Source organism: Vanellus vanellus, assembly GCF_965231255.1.
Source record: "Vanellus vanellus genome assembly, chromosome: 6".
NCBI lineage: Eukaryota > Metazoa > Chordata > Aves > Charadriiformes > Charadriidae > Vanellus > Vanellus vanellus.
The window spans coordinates 29,298,940-29,318,483 of NC_138911.1; the positions used below are offsets into that span (position 1 = coordinate 29,298,940).

Sequence of the window (19,544 nt, forward strand, 5' to 3'; positions counted from 1 at the left end):
GGACGCGGCGGGAGGGGCGATAAGAGTCAGTGCGGGCTCGCCTTCCGCCTCAGTACAGCTGAGCGATCGTGGTCGGGCCCGTGCTGGGGGCGACTGTGGCACCGCTGTCGCTGTTCGGCTGCGTAACTCTCCTCGGTGCTGAGTGCGGCCCTTCCCTTCCCCCTCAGGCTCAGAGGCGGCGATGGGTTCCCGGGCGTCCACACTGCTGCGGGACGAGGAGATCGAGGAGATCAAGAAGGAGACGGGCTGTGAGTGCGGGGGCGTGAGGCAAGACGGGCCGGGAAGCGCCATGGGGGCTGGGTGCCCGGAATGGGACAGCGCCCCGTCCCTCAGGCCGGGGAGGCGCCTCGGCCGGCCGCGCTGCCGGCTGTCCCCGTGCTGCTGGCTGGGTCGTCGGCCTAGCCCTCGTAACGACCGTTGCTTTTCTGGCTGGGCAGTGCCTGGTCCCCGCTGGCCCTGGGCCGAGACTTTGCTGTCCGCAGCGGCCGGGGGCGGACGTGTCTCGTAGGCCTGCGGAAACCTGGGAGACGCCTCTTGGTTCGCCCCCGCGCTGTGGGCAGCCCCGGGGGGTGGGACGGGGACGACACTGCCCATGGCTCGGGGCTGGTAGAAGCCTGCGGGCAACGCGTCTGCTTTGGCGCTCCCCCGGTGTCTCACTCGCTCGGGGCTGGCGGCAGTAGCCGCCGGCTGTCGGTACAGCTGCTGGTAGTGGAGGTGCTCCTTGGGCCGGCACGAACGCGACAGGGGCAGGCGCGGGGACTGGTGTTTGCTTGCCGCACTGTAGAGCGAAAGCCAGCCGGGATCTGCGAGTGCCTTCGGCTGCTGGGATTGCGGGGGAGAGACCTCGCGTGGGAGCCATTACTGTGGCCTAAAGGAGGCGAAGATCGGTTGTACAGCGGCAGCGAGATCTGAGTGGGAAGGGAGAGAAGCAATGCTCTTGGCAGCTGTGGTATTGCGTTCGGTCAGAGAGAGCTCGGTGGATTTTGAAGAGTTGTCTGTCTCTCTTTACGGTGCTGGAGTTGTTCTCCAGCAGCTGTTTTTAGCCTGAAAAAGCTCTCGTTGTATAGTAATCTTTTTTCCAAATGTTGTTTCAGAGGCTATCGCTAAAGTTACCTTAAGGGTAGCGAGAATGAATGCTGAGTGGCATTTAAAACATAAAGGAGGTAACATAACTTCTGCAAGTTAGGTACGGTTAACTAAAAAAAGTGAAAATTGCTGCACTAGTCAGCAATTGGAAGAGCATTATTCAAGCTGGACTGTAGTATATAGCTACTTTACCCCATAGTATTTGATCAAGTTGTTCTCCATAAACTTAAAGTACCTTAGAAAAGGGAAAACTCAGTGTTGTTAATTTGGCTGATTAGAATGGTTGCCAGTCTGAGAACTCTAGCAAATACTGAATGATATTAAATGGAGGGTGCCCTTCTGACTACTTTGAGAGGGGAGGTCATAACATCATACATATCACTTTGCTGTTGGTTTTTTTTTTTTCCCTTCAGATAAACAAGGTCTTCCCAGATTGTGTTTTTTCCTGCTTATGCTTGCTGTTCTGTTCTTGCTATGTGAAAATACTTTCCTCAGTTTTTCCAATGGAAATTTTAGTATATATTCATTTTAGGTGATAGTTTATTTGTGTCAGGAAAACAAGTGGCCACAGAAAAGGAGTGGAAGAAAATTAAGACAGTACTGGCTAGCGTAACGGACAGCTGAGTGAGTTAATATACTTTCCATGATCCTTTTTCCATCTCTCAGGGGAACCTTTTACAGGAGTGCTATGACAAACAAGTAGAAATGTCAAAGTCTGCTTATCCAGCAATAACTTACTTTTTTAATTGTAAAGATCATAAAGTACAGGTAGCCTCACCTCACTTACAAAGATACTTTAAAAACCAAAACCCAAATCTGGAATGTTTTTGTCAGTGGTGTTTCATTTCTAGAATTTTACTTATGCGATGGTTAAATAAATACTATTGAGATGGCTGTGTAGGTATTCTAAACAATAGGCACTTGGCTCTAGTTAGCCTCTAAATGCTTTTCTTATCTTCAAAGTGGGGAGCTTGAGGTTGTGATCAGTGGGTTTCAGCTTGGTGGCATGAATTTGGTTAATTTTCTTGTGTTTTTACTGGTCAATTTTCTAAGTATTACCACTTTGTTAATTAGGCATTGCTAATCTTCTCTGACTCATGCTTGCTTGTAAGTCATCACAGCGTGTCTTGTTAGCTTTATCAATTTTTTTTTCCCCAGCCTGTAATCACAGTCTAGGAATGTGATTTTCCTCTGCCTTTTGTACTTGTCTAGGTAGATGGAAAATTCCACCAAGCTCTTACCACTGTTATACACTTCATATAGGTACAAATATTTATGCAAGGTACAAGGTGAGGGGAAAAAAAATGATGCTGGTTTATCTGGAACAAAGTTTGCAGGGAGAATGCTTAGTTAGTGTTACTGAATAGCGTGTCCTGTTTGTTAGAAACTTGATACTGATGATACTTTACCTACTAAGAAAGGGGCTCTAGACGTGAAACAATTTGGCAGTGCTACATGTCTATCTTGAACTGATGTTCCGGTAAGTGCTCTGAAGGATTCTTTTTTTTGTCCTCCTTACTGTGAAACATGACTTCTTCAGTTCATCTGGGATAAATACGAAGGACTGAACAGAACACATAACCACTTTGATTGAGTTCAACTATGGAATTGTACAACTTTTCTCTTGTAAACTTTATATAGCACAAAACTGAAATACTAATGTTACTAACAAGTGATGAACTGTATGTTAATGTTCTTTAGCTGAACAGATTTAAAAGATATCTTTAAAAGTGTTAAGTCTGAAGTTGACAGTCCTTAATGTTGTATGATATTGTACAGGTTGTTTGCTTTGCATATAAACATTTTGAAATTTGAGTTGAAAAAGCCTTCAAGCAGTCCTAATTGCTTTTGTAGTTCAGTAACAACTATAAGAACCAGATAAGAGGTCCAAGATGTTTCTTGTCCGCGTTCTGTTGCAAGCTTTTGGAAAGCCATTGGAATGTAATAGTATTCAAACTATCTGCTTCACACCCTTTGTTCCCATGCTTTGAAGCAGTCTACCTAAGGATTAATAATAAACTAATCCTCGCATCAGAGTTTAGGAGAAAAAATATTTTAGTGTTAACAAGTGATGGATTTTCTGGTGGATATTTATGTTTTCTAAGTATATAAATATCCAATATTTATATGAGCTTCTGCTAATGTTTTAGACAAGTTTCAGAGTGTCTGATTGCAAAAAAATTTCTAATGATTTAGCAGAAGTAAACTAGAGGGTATAGCTCCTGTTATAGAGGTTTTGACTGACGTTTTTGGAAGGACCTTAGTTGAATAGTGGAATAGATAAAATTGTGTTTCAGCTAGCTTTAAGCCTTAACCTTTAATTTTTAAGAAGCAGTCATAAATTGCAGATCTTGTTTCTGGTTCTCCTATGGCCAGCAGGGAATGTCAAAATCTTTATTTTGCATGAGACTGCTTTGAAAAGTGTAGAATGATGCAGCTTTCATGAGGGATGAGAGCCAAAAAGGAAATTAAGAAAGAATACAGTGGTGGACCTGAATCATCTTCCTTTCTCATATAGCCACAATATGCTTGTCTGTCTAGTATGATACTAACAAAACCATCTATTCTCCTTTCAATAGCTACATACTATTTATCACACACTAGCTGTTATGGAGGTGTTCCAAAAATGGAGTTGCTGACATTGGTTTGGAAACGGTAGCTGAGTTGAATTCTCATCACCCTCTTACTTTCCAGGGAGGAGTGGGAGTACAGGGCTTCTCGTTGGAGATGTAACTCCAGGCTATTATTTTTTTCATCATCAGTTGTTGTTATTGCCTATCATATCTAAAACGCTAAATCAGAAATGCAGAAATTTGAAGTCTTTATAATACTGATGCCTGCTTTCTGTGTGTGTGTTCCTTAACTTGAAATAGAGCAAGCTGCCTGGTCTGATTGTTGAGAAGTTGCCTTAGGTGGAACTGAGCAAATTGCCCAACCCTATGCAAAGAATGAGAGTTGCCGAGGAGACAAGTTAAAAAAAAAAAAAACCAAAAAAAAAAAAAAAACCAAAAAAAAAAAAACAAACCCCAACAGTTGCTGGCAGGTCATCCTAAAAGAGGGAACAGTTGAAACAAATAGTCTGGAGAAAGAACAAACCCAGGGAAAAAAAAAATTAATTTCTTCAGTTGTCACAAATTGGACAAACTCCTGTGCAACCTGTTCCCAAATAAGTTTTAGCAAGCAACAAAAGCATTGTACATGTGTTGGTGAAGGCTTTTGAAACAATTGGATCTGAAAATTACACCAAGTACTAGTTAACATTGTAGAAAATCACACTTTTACTGAGTAAACATTGAAATTAAATCTTATGTATTTATTAACTTAATCTGAAGAAGCTCTGAAAAGCCAAGATCTTCTGTCAGGTATTCTTTCAGTGTTAAAGGAATTGCTGTTCTAGATAGGTTTAACCACACGCGTCATGGACTGTTCTGAAGACCAGTATCTAGTATCTTGAGTTTTCTAATATCTTGAAAATGTTGACACTATGATGCTAAACTTAATACTGGCTTTGCAATTTCTGTTTCAAATTGCAAATTTGAAAAGTCCAATAACTTTCTGCTTGCTTTGTGTTCCAGCTCCCTCCCAAACTTACTTCAAAATAGGCTTTTAAGTTTTTAACTCAATGTTCTAGAAGCCTGGAAGTGACTTTAGTGAACCCTGAAATGAACCAGCTGTTCAGATTCTGGCAGTCCTATAAAGGAAGAAAAGTGAATAGATGTAAAATCTCTCTGTCCACTTTCCAGATGCAGAGAAACTGAGTCCTCTTTCCATCTTTACATGAAAAAAGGCAACAGGAGTAGTTATAATAAGCAAAAGATGAGGAAAGATACTACAGCAGAGGTCTGCAGTGTCATGAATGATAGAGGCTGTTGTTGGAGGTTGTCTGGATTATTTCTAGCCATAAAGAAATTAAGTGAACTGTGAATCAAATTTCTTCTTTTTAATTGCCATTTACTGAATCAGATAACCAACGATTGTTAGACCAAAACTATAAATGGGTAGAAGGCAAAGTTATGCAAATTTTTGATAGGCTTATTTGTGGATTCTTGAATATTAAGATGCAATTTACAGCTCAAGAAGTCCCCAAACTGCTGATTGCTATGTGCTTCCAATGTAACTTGTTTTGTGTAATATTTTTTTTTCTTTTTTTAAACACTGCTTTTGGCAACAGAGTAGTTCAGTATAATGGGGTCTGTTCCTATGAGGAATCATTGACATGCTAATTTGTGTTTCTTTTTTTTTTTTTTGCCTTCAGTCTCCCACAGTCAAATCACCCGCTTGTACAGTCGCTTCACCAGCCTAGACAAAGGAGAAAATGGCACTCTTAGGTGAGTATTATCACTAATTTGGCTGTCATAGCACTGACACATATCTCTAATGGTGGCTTGCTGTTGTAGGATGCCTGCATGTTTTCCTCATGGTGAATCAGTGAGGCTGTTATAACAGGTTCTTTCATACCTACTCTCTACATGGACATTCAAGTTTGTTCTCTTTTATGGAAGGTCAGGAGAAATTTGATTGTTGAACTGAGTCACGGTGCTCTAAATACCAGTTGTCTCTGCTGTAGTGCTGAAGGTTTCTAGCAGTTAATGCAAGAAAGGTCAGATTTGATATTCAGGGTCTTACAACAAGTGTTCAGAAAAGTTAAACCACGTTTTTAGATTGTTATTTCTTACCTTTCTTTATATGTTACCTCTAATAATTATTACAAGAATGGTTCCACTATGTTGTCTTCATCCTGACTTTCATAATAGAAAGATCACTTGTATTTTTGGTAGCATGGGCTCTTAATTGTTTCTGATACCCAGTGTCTTTTAACACTACTTTGATCTGCAAGCCCTTTACTATTCTTAACTTTGCACCTCTTGTTGAACACCCAGGGCTATTAGTGTGCTCAAAAATAAAGAGCTGGAACCAAGTCACTGTGACTAAACAAACACACATTCTATTCTTTAAAGTAGTAGTGCAGGATATTCCAAGACCTTTAAAGAGTTTGTCTTCTGTCTCCATTTTGAAAACTACAGAAGTGAACCAGTTGCTTACAGCTTAATCAATTAAAGAATGATGAGGCTTAAATTTCTTCTGCAAAACATTTTTTGCTGACAGACTGAGCCTGTTGGAAAGAGTATTCTCAACTGCAAAGTAAATTCTAGTGGGATGATTGCCTGTTAAAATATGTCTCTGTGTGTTGTCTTTGTTCCTTAGCCTTCCCCAATATGGTTATTGTATTGCATGTTGGTGTTGGTTTGCTCTTTATTCACTGAATTACTTATGAATTCTGATAATGTTAAATTGCTTATTCTTTGCTTTTGATGTTGCCTACAGATTACATTAATATTATGGAAGCATATGACAAATAAGAGCTGTCCATTGATTGTACCAGGGGTGCAATTTTGCAACCAACATAGTTGGTCTAAGTGGTCTAAGACCATATTGCCAATGAAAGTCTTGCTTTTCTATGTTGATTCTGGCACTTAAGGGTCACCTTTGGAAACTAATCTACAGCTTTGAAAACTTGCCAAGTAAAATAACAGAAAAGGAATCTGAACAGTTTACAGGTGGATTTTGTTTCCCATTCACCATATAGCTGCATATGCCAGAACTAGTGCAGAGGGAAGCTGGAGAGAATGCAGGAGAGAGTAGGAAGGGGAAGGGCACCTTGTAGCATAGTATACAGGGTCTGGCTCATGTGGAGTTAGGTTTTTTCATAGCAACTCCATCCCAGTCAAACCCAGTAAACATAGATTCAGACATCACTGGGGTTTTGTGTATGAATGATCTTGCAAAATGTGATTGTAGGATGCACTGTAAACATATAAAAGCTAGACCTAGCTATAAAGCTAGAATCACTGCTTAGAAGATGGAGGTGGCAAGTTGTAAGATACACTCCCTTTGGCAGTACTGCTGGCTTATTGAAATTTCCTTTCCTGAAGGCAATATGCAGTTCCTTCTGGTGCCACAAATTGCTGACTTCTCAAGTTAACATTTAAGTAATTGGTTGTGGAGTTGTACTGTAAACAGGACTACCAAGTGATTATTTTTGGTTAAAAATACTCTCCCTCTCCTTTTGGTTTGTGTAGATATTTTTAAGTTGACTGACTCCAGTGATTTGGACTGTGGCTGTACTGTAAATATCTGGACTTGCATAGCTGAAGGGATGACAAAATGGACTGTGGGTGTGGAAACAATTGGTTTGTGATTGCATGGGCAGGAACTTCTTAAGCCCACTCTGTCACTGAAACCAATGTATCATAAATTGTAGCATTGGCTAATTGGCAATTGTGATACACAGATCAGCCGATGATATTGTAGGTAAGGTTACTACTACTTACGTCTCAAAATTAAATTAAATAAAGAATGATAACAGCCTCTTCAAACTTGATGTGTGGCTTTAGTCTTCACTGATTAATAAAGGTGATGGCTGCCAGTCTAGCACGATTTGAACCTAGCGCACATTCTTCCTCAACTCCTCCCTCCAACTTTAAATTCACCTGTTGAGTCCATAAAGCTTATATAAACTTCAAAGCGATTGTACTCAGTTTACGTAAGAGGAGTAATTGATTAAATATGATATGAATGTCTGTTGCCCAATACTTAGTTTCATAGTGTTTTGTATCAGGAGGAGTTTGGCTTTCGTTGTTGATAATCACATGGTACTTGGGAAAGGAAGTGAAGTGTTGGGAAAAATCCGAGCAACTGTACAAACTGTGATCCATTAACTTGCAGTCTTGGCCTCTAAGCATAGACTGCTCCTAACATGGCTTACTGAGTGGCATTCAAATTTTGAAACCTGTCCTGGCACTCACAATATGTGGAAACCATTAAGTTTAGGTAATGGAAAACTACTTCCTCAAAAAAACAATGAGGGGAGAGTAAGAACTACAGCTTGGAAGGTCATAAATGTTGTTTTCTGATGGTTTCTGAAATATTGACCAAAGAACTTGCTACTTTAAGACAAGTGAGATGAAGTTACCACTTACTTACTACCACCAGTTTCAAAGGCATGTCTTCTGTGTCCTGTAAGCAAGAATGTTTGTTTCCATAAGGATGAGTTATACCTTTGACTTGCAAATCAGACATGTCAGAAATCACTCGTGTGACTATGATCAGGAAAAGAAATGTTAGGCAGTTCTTTATAGCATGAAATGAATCTTTAAATTTGCTTTTACTTTCCCTCAACTCTAGATAGCCCTACCCTCCTCCTTCCTAGTGAGGGAAGAGCACTCTCTGTGGCTATCTAGAAGTAAAAGAAGGATGCACAACCGAAGTAATGGTAGAAAAAAAAGGGTCTAGTAGGTTTCTTGCAGCCCGTGGAGTAAGGCAGAGCCATCTTTATGGTAAAGATCTGCTATGTGCCTTGGAGGGTATTCTCATGCTTAGAAATACTTGTCTGAGAATCTACAAATTCCTTACTGCAAAGTATGTCTGTGAATGCACTGGCATATATATTAAATGGTTGGCCTGCATAATGATAACATGCAGTTAAAGGTTGCTTTGCATGTTACATTTAAGCAAGGATTTAATAGAAGCCAGGTTCCGGGAACCATATGTTAGAAGAGCCTTGTTGCTATGGCACACAAACACAGAAGTAGTGGGCATGAGATTTCCTGTAAGCTCCAGCCTCAACCAGGTGGAAGTTGGTCCCTAATGACTGCAGGAAGCCTTAGTTTATAAAGTGGAGGACAACTTACATCATGCATTCATTTACTTCTATGGCTGTTATGGCTATTTCAGTTAGAACACTCACTCAGTAATGTGCTCTTAATAAGCAAAAATGGTCTACTGCAGTCTTGATAATGACAGGACAAATAGATTTGAAACCTGGGGAGTTATTTGTAGTTAATTGTTAATCTCCTGTTAGAAAGCAGAACAACTGGAGGCTGAAATGCCAAGTGTAAATGGAGGCTCAATACTAAGAAAGAGTGATATGCAAATTAAAATTCTGAAGCATTAGGCTTTTGCTCTAAACGGAAGAGAGGGTAGTTTCTGCTTTTAGCTTGTAAATGTTAGCGTTGACACTGAAGTCCTGTTGTTAAAATTTTGTTACTAGGGCATAGGTTTTCCACATCACTGCATCTCCTGCCTAAATCACTAATGCATACTTTGCCCTTCAGCTATAGTGTAAAATGCAGCAGTCCTGAAGGGTCTGGTAACAAGTTGATCATGTTATATAGATGTTAACTTTGCCTGTTAAAAATAATTCAGACCTGGTCAGAGCAGAAGTTTGCTGGTATATCTTAAAAATATGGCCAAGTAGCTATATGAGAAGGTCAAACAGTTTAACCATGTTGTAACAGATATAATTGGGACTGTTTAACTGTGCTGTGGGGTGAGTGGGTGCAAGGAGTACTTTAGAATGCATTTAAAACTAGAACTTCTAGCTTCTGTGCCTTTCCCAGTCTAGACTAGTAATAAGATTAGTCAATTCTTTTTTTAATACTGTGATCTTAAAGACAGGAAAAAAAGGACAGTATACTTAAATAATCTCAAGATCCGGTCGTGTTTACTTTGCCAGATTTTTTGTGTAATGACATCGTGAATCAAAGCTTGTTGCTGATTCATTTAGTGAGCATAGGTTTCAATGTTTAGTAACCAAGTTTGAGACTTGTACTGAAACTTCAAAAACAGCAGGCCTGCATTTGACTTAAAGGGAATTGCCAGTATTTCTGGAGACTGGGGAGGAAATGTCAAGTTATCCATCCATCCAGAACAGTTTTTTTTTACAGCCTTACATTATCACTGTTATCTTTGCAATTTAAAACCTAAATGATTATGGAGCACATCTTGTACTAAAAGATAAATTGCTGTGCTCTGTTGTAGTGTGTGTGGGGGGGAAACCAACAACCCCAAAAAACCCCAAACGAAACCTGTCGATCAAAATACTCACTGAGACACACTTGGTATGTCTGCCTTGGTCACACCAAGATTATCCCACTTCCCTATCAGTGACATTCTGTTAGGTTGAAAGAAAAGAAAAATTATTAGCACAACTCTAAAAATAGAATGAACCTTATGTTCATGTCATACTGATCTAAAATGTGCTTACATCAGTACAGGTCACGATGTCTTCCAAATCAGAAAAAGCTGTAACAATGTAATCATAGCTGTGCTTACGCTATACTGTGTACAAAACAAAAAAATTCTATCAGAATATGCAGATCACCTGTGGTATGTTTGGAGGAGTATGGTGTTGTCCCAGAATCTGGAGTGGGGTAATCTGGAAAAATCATGCCAACTCAAATGATTAAATACCAAAATAATTTTTAAAATGTTCATTCTCATTTTGAAGTCATATTTTTCATCAAAGCCATTTTGGATTCTTTCCTTTCCTTAAATTGCAAACTAGTTGGCATTGTTACAGGAAGGTTTTTAGCACAAAAGTTAGCACCTGAGAAGTGCTAACATGATAAATGAACACTGCTAGTCTGTAATGTAACACAGGCTTGGCATTGTCTTTTGATTTGTTTTGTCATTAATCATAGAGAAAACATGATTTAAAGAGTTAAGTTTTAAAAACCAAGTGTCTTGCTGCAGAAATAGAACCCAATGGATGTTTTACTGTGAATTCTTTTCAAGCAACTCTTTCTCCTCTGACTTCAACTTTATGCAGACTTCTTGTGTTCTTGCTTTACTTAGCCGTGAAGACTTCCAGCGGATTCCAGAGCTTGCCATCAATCCACTGGGAGACAGAATTATCAATGCCTTCTTTCCAGAAGGGTGAGTTCCAACAGACTGAATTTGCAAGCAGGCACAAAATTTGTAGCTTGTCAGAAGTTTTGATAGTAGTGAAATGCTTATAATTGAGTACAGAATTTGAATTTGCTAATAATTGAACACCTCAAACTTCTCATGAAATGCGTGTGGGTACATTGTTTCCTCAGGATGTTTTCATTCAGCAATGAGAAACACTTCACAACCTTACAAGAGCTTTGAGTGCTTTATTCATTGACAAACTTCATGTCACAGTTTTCCACTCCTCTTGCTATGCTCCTGAACACTTTTAAAGAAAATCAAAGGCACGTATGGACTTTGGTTCTTAAAGCAAACTTGTAGCAATACTATTTTATTCTAAATAGTATTGCAATTAACTAATTCAGTCTCAGTTTTCACCTTTTAGCCTCTAAGTGTACCTTTCTTATTAGATCAGCTTTTTTGTTTTATTTTTGATCTCATTTAAGACATAGCTTATGGCACTTCTAACATAAATCCGAAGAGATGATTGAATTTGCAGTACTGTCTCTCTTCATTATACCTCTAGATTGTTCTGTGGAATCTTTCTGCTGTTCTTGAACACATTTGTCATTACTGATTGATGAAGATTGGTTTGTCTAATTGAGTCATAATATCAGCTAATATCAGGCAGGGTTTCCTGAATAGAAAGCAGAAGTCCTGGAAAGTACTTACATAGCTGGTTCCCACAAACTCTAGAGAAGAGGGCTGGCTGTTTGTCAGGGAGCAGTGAGTGATGGCTGCCCTACAAGCAGAAGGCAAGGGTGACAGCAAAGCTGACAGGGGCAATGTACTCACTAACAGAATGCATAGCACCTAACAAGAAAAGGAGAGCAGGTCCAGTGACTGTTGCCATGACAGCCAACAGTCCAGTGGTTCCCAGACAAGTTGACAATGGTGAAGCAAGTCTCAGGTCAGTCCAGGGAATCAGGGTCCAGATCAGCAAGATACATTGTCAGACTTGGGCATAGCTGCAGGATAGCTCAGGCAAGGGCCAAGGGTGAGGGTTTGAGCTTAAATAGAGCTTGCAGGCAAGGGGAGGGCAGGCCTCAATGACTTCTCACAGCTGCTTTTTTTACACATCATACTTCATAACAGCGTGATCCCAGGTTACAACTGCACTGTATCAGAGCTGGGTTTGAGCATAGGCAGCCAAACACTGGGGAGGTGGGAGTGAGAGAGTCTGCAGGGTGTAAATGTTTTACACATTCATACTCTACTGAAATAAAGAATTTGTATAAGCTATGCTAAAACTGACCTCCTGAAATGCTTACACAGAGAGGACCAAGTGAATTTCCGTGGATTCATGAGGACACTAGCCCACTTCCGACCCATAGAAGATAATGAAAAGAGCAAAGACCAGAATGGACCTGAACCACTGAACAGCCGAAGTAACAAGCTCCACTGTAAGAAATGTGAACCTTCCTATAGAACCAATTCTTTTTCTTTTTTGTTTTTCTGGGGAGGGAGTGAAGGGGCTTGGGGTCTTCCTTGCAGTTGTTCCCTGTGGAACGATATCCTTTAATACTTTTTAAAATTAAGTTGCAAGCTTACCTGTTCAGAATGTCAACAATTGACCCATTCTTGTATTGGCATTTGGTGGAATTAGTTCAATCTTGAGTAATGTATATGCTTTTCCAAATGTCTCATAACAGGAGTGTTTTGAAATGGTTTGCATCCAAAGTTATTTCAGATTTAGAAGCCACATCCCATATGTGAATGGGCTTTTCCACTTCTTTCTCCAGTCTTCCATATAATATAGTGCTTTTCTCCTCACCTTCAGCTGAGTACTTTCCTCAGTATTTGGACATCTGCCTACAGTATATGAGCAGAATGCTCTTGCTTGCTAATCAAAGTTGGCAACAGTCCTCAGAGCATTTAGAAATTTCTGTCATATCTCATCCAGAATATAGTCAAAGAGAATGAATGGTAATGTAAAAATGGTTGGCTCTGAAGTTAAAGGACTGAATGTATCTTAGTGGTAATTATACTTCCATGACTCGGGGCTTTGAAGAATTACATCTGCAAGCAGAATGCTTCTGAAAGTATTCGTATGGAGTACTTAAGTAAGGTTTTTCACTTCTTGGCAATAAATGTTATTCCTCTATGTGGTAATAACACTTCATGGAACAAAACATTAATTTTATGGTGAATTAAAATTCTAAGATAATTATCTTAAAATAATTTATGAATACTTACTATTTTTTGGGGGGGGGAATGTATTGTTGTGAGGAAAAATAATGGCACTTGAATTAAACTGCTCATTTTTTTTTTTCCTGTAGTTGCTTTTCGGTTATATGATCTAGATAAAGATGACAAGATATCCAGGGATGAGCTTCTTCAGGTAAATAGCACAGGGCTGCTTTGAATGACTCCATGACCTTCTCTGTGACTTTACACCTATTTAGAATGAAGAGGGGAGTTACAACAGTCTCCTCAAAAGAAGTCCTGAAGGAATTTGGTGGCTAATCTCTGGTTTAAAGCTTTAGATATGGTATAAGACTTTAATCTCATTTGGTAGCCCAGACTGTTCTATCAGACTAGGAATGCTAGAATCAAATTTAAACCAGAGTGTTAGGCTAAGCAGATCCTATCGGAATTATACCTAAATATCCAGCAAATATACTAAGCCCCTTAAGAACTACCTTCCATAACTTTCAAAGGTGCTTTTAACAGGACTTCACAGGGACAAGCCTTGAGGTGGATTAGGTTGGTTGCCTGATCCTCTGTTCATACTCTCAATAGAGTAAAACTTCTTGAAATTGCAGCAAAGGTAATCAAAGTTCATCAGTGCTGCATATATATGAAACTAGGCTTGAGCTAGGAGTAATTACATACTACTAATCCTGGGAAGTAGACATGACAATTTGTGGTTCCTGATGTAGAACAAGGATTTGCTTTTGACTGAAACTGCCCTCTTCTATCTGCACAGAAAATGCTTCACTAACTGTAGAGAGTAATGGCAGTTATCATTTGACCATATACTTACAAGCTTCCTGTAGGCAACTATCTCAAACAGCAAATAGTCTATCAAATGTTGGTATGTTTTGTGGGGAAAAAATAGACAAAAGCACTGGAACAAAACTTACTCATTCCTAGTTCCAAAGCATTCTCATACTTCTACCTCTTTCTGCTGCCTAGTGAAGAAGCAGGATTCTTTGTCAAAGGTAGTGACAAAAGGAAGCTGTCTTTACTGAAAGCCTTGATGTACAAAGGACAAATGGAAGTCAGTCTAGAAATTACTTCTGTGAAAATCCTCCAGGCTTGTTCTTGTATAGTGTTATTTTGGCAGCATACATGAGAAAACCAGCACAAAGAATACTTCTGTTCCTATATCAATAATGGTTATTTTGTTTTCTTATTTAAAAAAAAAAAAAAAAAAAACCAAAGCACAAACCAAACAAACAATCTGGGGACTTCTGTGCATTACAGGTATTACGGATGATGGTTGGTGTAAACATTTCAGATGAGCAGCTGGGCAGCATTGCTGACAGAACAATCCAGGAAGCTGATCAAGATGGGGATAGTGCCATCTCCTTTGCGGAGTTTGTAAAGGTTGGTAAACTACACTAACTTTTATACTGTCAGGGTGCTCCTAATTAGTCCATATGTTTATTCATACTCTTACATAAGCTACAGCACTGAATATACTGCAGAATTGTCACTTTTTTCTTTTGCAACCATGTCTTTCTACACAAGTAGCCTGACTAGCACAGTGGCAACAGAGTAGTAATTCTGCTATAATTGTGCTGATCAGTTCTCACTTGTAGATTTTATCCATTAGTGACACAACTAGTATCAGTATTCAAGTTCCTACCTCTAGTCCTTTGAATTACATCTTTTGTTATTCAGAAATAGGTAATAGTAAGGAGTCATTATATAGTCAGTGAAGAAAGTTGTCAACTACCTAATGGGATGGTATTGACAAGAGGAGCCAGACTCATCTTGGAAGTGGACAAAGACAGGTCAAGGAGCAACAGAAACAAGTTGCAACATGGGAAATTCTGGTTAGCTATAAGGAAAACATGTTATTAAGAGGATGATCATAGATGCTGAAGATGTAGAACCTCCTTCCTTGAAGATATTTAAAACTTAACTGGACAAGGCCCCGAGCAACCTGACCTAGCTGGCCCTGCTTTAAGCAGGAGGAAGACAAACTAAAAGACCTCCAGAGGTCTCTTCAAACTTAAATTATTCTGATCTTAGAACACTGAAGTCTACTGCCTGAAACAATCTGGAGCAGACTAATGACTTCGTTCCTCAGTTCCTCAATAACAATTCAGTGAATGAAGTTGCCACCCCAGCTTTACCACAATCTGCTTTAGCGATGCTGTGGTCTTGATTTAAGCTCTTCAATGACTGCTCATGCCCCTTCCTCTACTCTGTTCTCCCTTCTGTTTCCTGGCCATGCATTCCCATGCAATCTAATTTTGGGAATCCAAGCCTTTCTGAACTGTTGGCAGGCTGAAGCTACATTAGTTGCATTTTGGTTGACGGCCTTCTTCCAGCTTTAATGGCTGAAGTTTCTTTCCTTGGAAGGACCTTAGTCCAGAATGAAAAATAGCAATCTCGAGATGAAAGACTGGCATGCCAAATTGAAGACATCCCATGTTCCTGCCCATTTCCTCTATATTAGAGGAAGAAACTTTGTAGGAGAGAAGTGTGTACAGTAACTTAAGTAGCTGTTTCTGAATTTTATTGCAGGTTTTGGAGAAAGTGGATGTAGAGCAGAAAATGAGCATTCGATTTCTTCACTGATGGATGGAGAACCTATTCCTTTCTACCCCTCCTATATAATGAATAGAACTTCATTTTCTCCTTAGCACCTTCCCCCAGAGCATTGCTACTGGTGCATATACAATACATCTTCAACCCCTCCCTGATTTGTTTTACCAATGTGAACATTCCCTATGCATCAGGAACAAAGGGAAATGGCTGCCATGCAACTTGGAAAGGAGCATTGGGTTTTTTTAATATTTTCCCTCCTTTTTTTTTTTTTTTTTTTTTACCCTTTCTCCCTTGTCTCCTTCTGCACTACTGTTTCAGCAAAAATGTCTCTCCTTATGTACTGCTGTATAATCTACAAACTGATTCTTCTGAGCTCTGAATCTGAGACTGGAAAAAAGGGAACATGCCACAGAAGTGCCCCCTGAAACACTTTGGAGACAAGCATCTACTCAAATACTAGGTGCGATGATAACTATTCACTTCTGCTTTTCAGGAGCAACACCACATTACAGCTGCCTTTTTTTTTTTTTTTTTTTTTCCTATTTGGCTCTTTACATGCAGATTTGTTTCTTCCCTACTTCCAAACCTGCCTTTTACTTGAGGACTTCTCAATTTCTATGGCTTCATTGTACAACTAGCACTGAATTCATGATGATAACCTAGAGTACTTTAAAGTACTGTGAGTAGTTTTTATTCTTTGTGGGATGAATTCACAGAGACAATGGGAGAATCTGTGGTGGAGACAGGCTGTGGTGTCCTCAACAGGAATAGGAATTTTGCATTAAAAGTCACTTAAATTGTTCCAGTAGCAGAGGCAGAAACTTGCTTGTGCCCTTTGGGTAGCTTGCAGGCTTGACTGCCAGTGGACCATGAAATGTCCTCCCTCTCCAGGTTGCTTTGCTTAGGATCCCTCCTCTCGTCAGGGTGGTTTTGCCTTTGAAAGTGTAACCTTGTTTACCAGTGTACATAATGCAAGAAAACTAGTTGTGCCAAAATATGAATTTGTAGTTCTGTCACTGCCCCCTGGTAATAGTGTCATGAAACATAGTACTGATTTTTTTTTTTTTTTTTTCTTCTCTTAAATTCTAGTGGCCTGGATAATCAGTAATTACTTACATTTTCCAGTAGGGAAGTCCTGGTCTGTTAGATTTGTGTTGAGGGCGATAGCTGTATTTATGAATGTTCTGGCATAAGAACCTATTTTGGGGAAGTGTGTATTAACCCAAATATTTCAAAATATATTTCTATACAAATCTCTTTGCGAGTATAAGATGATTAATACCATTAATATAATGCTGATAAATTTGAGAGATCAAAATTATTGAAGGTTGAATAGTAACATAACTTTGTGGCTAAATTGGCAAATGATCTCGTATAGTTCAGCTGGAGCATCCTACAGTCTAGGAGGTCCTTCCAATAAAACCAAAAAACCCTGGGAGCTTCTTTATTGAAGAATCAGTGTTATAACTGCTACTCTGTGTCATGTGTTAACATTTCTATAAATACTTACCAGTCTCAAACTACCCTCAAATGTGCATTTCCTTTTTTCTCAGTTCCTTTAATCATCACTTGTGTTAAAAAATTAACATGCAAGTCTCTTAAGGATTTTTGATTTGTTTTAAATTAAGGAATTGCAAAGTGAAATGTTGCACTTTATTGTTTTGCAGAGTGCAGCACAACTCCAGAAAACAATGTAAATTAAAAACCTCTATCTGCACGAGAAATATTATAGTTTTATGACAGTGTAATGTAAAATAGGAATGTAACAATGTTAACAGATGGAAAAGTAAAAAAGTGTTTGTAGGCTTTGTGAACTGCTTAAAAGTAGGTGTTGCTCTCTTCTGGCTATATAGTTGTAACCTACAGTTGTGCCTTATTGTCCCAGTGAGACTGGATATTGTATTTATCAATCCATAAATAAACCCTCCACTGTATATAAAAAAAAAAAAGCTATCCCTGTATGGTAATTGACTCTCCTTTAGTAACTGGAAAAGTTAAATACCAGTAGAATGGTGCTAGCAGGCTTTACAGATCAAGTTTTTGTTTGTTTTTTTTTTTTTTCAACTGAGCTTATTTTCAGAGTTTTAATACTCCTTCATTCTGCTGGTAGAGTGGAGGAAAGTAGTGCAAAACATGAGCTCCAGAAGAGGACATGCACTCATAATACTGCACTATGGTTCCCATAACAACATGAGCTTTATACCTCTCCATGGCTTATTATTTTTTTCCTCTCCCTGTAGTATTGTTCTAATTAAACGGTATATAATAGCAATGCTAGTTGGTGAAGTGTGTCCTTGTAAGTCCCCACTTTAGAATTTTGTTAATGTGCTTTAAGGTGAACACAAGTAGTCTAATAGGTACACAGCAAAAAAAAAAAAAAACGCAACCAAAACAAAATCCAACTAACCCTCCCTCCTGCAATAAACAAAAAAAACCCCAACTATCAGAATGTAACTTTGCAGTTAGCTGTACAAATCACATGGGAACCACTGAGTATCTTACTCAGTGTTCTGAAATCTACGTATTTATCATGTAACTTAAAAGGTGGTAGACAGTAAGAGGAGTTTTACAGAGCTATGATCTTAAATTTATGTTAAATTTTAAATTGTTCAAAACTAAGCTGTACAGATATCAGCAGATCTCAACAAAGTTAATATTTTTAGCATACCTGATTGCTTGTAGAAATTAAATCTTAAGGCTCCTTGAGAACAGAGGTCATCTGTGAAGGTTAAAGTCTGGAAGAGGGATAAAATCTGTCTCGAAGAAAGAACTAGTTATTTCTTAATATTGTCTTTTAAAAAGGCAGCGTATGGGCTAGGTATTTAAATTCAAATGAAACATTTTCCAGTCTACTGGCAAATATGAAGTAAAGTCTATTTTCAGATCTGCACACTCAAGTTAGCTATATTGAGAATCTCTGGATAGTTGGCTGCAGAAATCACAGAATCACAGAATTTTCAGAGTTGGAAGGGACCTCTAGAGATCATCTAGTCCAACTCCTCTGCTAAAGCAGGATTGCCTAGAGCACATTACTCAGGACTGCATCCAGGCGGGTCTTGAAAATCTCCAGAGAAGGGGACTCCACAACCTCCCTGGGCAGCCTGTGCCAGTGCTCTGTCACCCTCACCGTAAAGAAGTGTTTCCGTGTATTTGAACGGAACTTCCTATGTTCTAACTTGTGCCCATTGCCCCTTGTCCTGTCACTGGGAACCATTGAAAAGAGCCTGGCTCCATCCTCCTTCAACCCACCCTTTAGATACTTGTATGCCATAATAAGGTCTCCCCTCAGCCTTCTCTTCTCCAGGCTAAAGAGTCCCAGCTCTCTCAGCCTTTCCTCATAAGGCAGATGCTCCAAGCCCTTAATCATCTTAGTTGCCCTTTGCTGGACTCGCTCCAGCAGTTCCCTGTCCCTCTTGAACTGGGGAGCCCAAAACTGGACACAGTATTCCAGTTGTGGCCTCACCAGTGCAGAGTAGAGGGGGAGAATGACCTCCCTTGACCTCCTGGCCACACTCTTCCCTATGCAGCCCAGGATTCTATTGGCCTTTTTGGCAACAAGGGCACATTGCTGGGCCATGGATAATTTACTGTCTACCACAACCCCCAGATCCTTCTCCTCTGAGCTACTTCCCAGCAGGTCCGCCCCTAACCTATACTGGTGCTTTGCGTTCTTCCTCCCCAGGTGCAGGACCTTGCACTTGCTTTTGTTGAACCTCATTAGGTTCTTCTTTGCCCAGCTCTCCAGCCTGTCCAGGTCATGCTGGATGGCTGCACGGCCCTCTGGGGTGTCAGCCACCCCACCCAGTTTGGTATCATCAGCAAACTTGCTGAGGATACACTCTGTCCCCTCATCCAGGTCATTAATGAATATATTAAACAAAATTGGACCAAGTATTGACCCCTGGGGGACACCACTGGTTACAGGCCTCCAACTAGACTCTGTGCCGCTGATCACAACCCTCTGAGTGTTGTCCCGCAGCCAACTCTCAATCCACCTCACT

The 19,544-nt window shown here is 39.8% G+C and overlaps 1 protein-coding gene across 1 annotated transcript; it reads left to right on the plus strand.

The window, feature by feature from the left end:
* The first annotated feature begins 41 nt into the window (after nucleotides 1-41).
* On the plus strand, nucleotides 42-17,815 carry CHP1 (calcineurin like EF-hand protein 1). The gene is made up of 7 exons (XM_082485200.1): nucleotides 42-248; nucleotides 5,342-5,414; nucleotides 10,723-10,803; nucleotides 12,094-12,221; nucleotides 13,098-13,159; nucleotides 14,248-14,370; nucleotides 15,520-17,815. The coding sequence occupies exons 1-7, from the start codon at nucleotides 182-184 to the stop codon at nucleotides 15,571-15,573; spliced, it is 588 nt and encodes a 195-aa protein (XP_082341326.1). The 5' UTR covers nucleotides 42-181; the 3' UTR covers nucleotides 15,574-17,815.
* Nucleotides 17,816-19,544: the final 1,729 nt, after the last annotated feature.

Coding starts and splice junctions, on each gene's coding strand:
- CHP1 (XM_082485200.1), top strand. CDS start 182: ATGGGTTCCCGGGCGTCCACACTGCTGCGGGACGAGGAGATCGAGGAG. Junction 5,415..10,722: donor GGAGAAAATGGCACTCTTAG/GTGAGTATTATC, acceptor TGCTTTACTTAG/CCGTGAAGACTTCCAGCGGA. Junction 14,371..15,519: donor CCTTTGCGGAGTTTGTAAAG/GTTGGTAAACTA, acceptor ATTTTATTGCAG/GTTTTGGAGAAAGTGGATGT.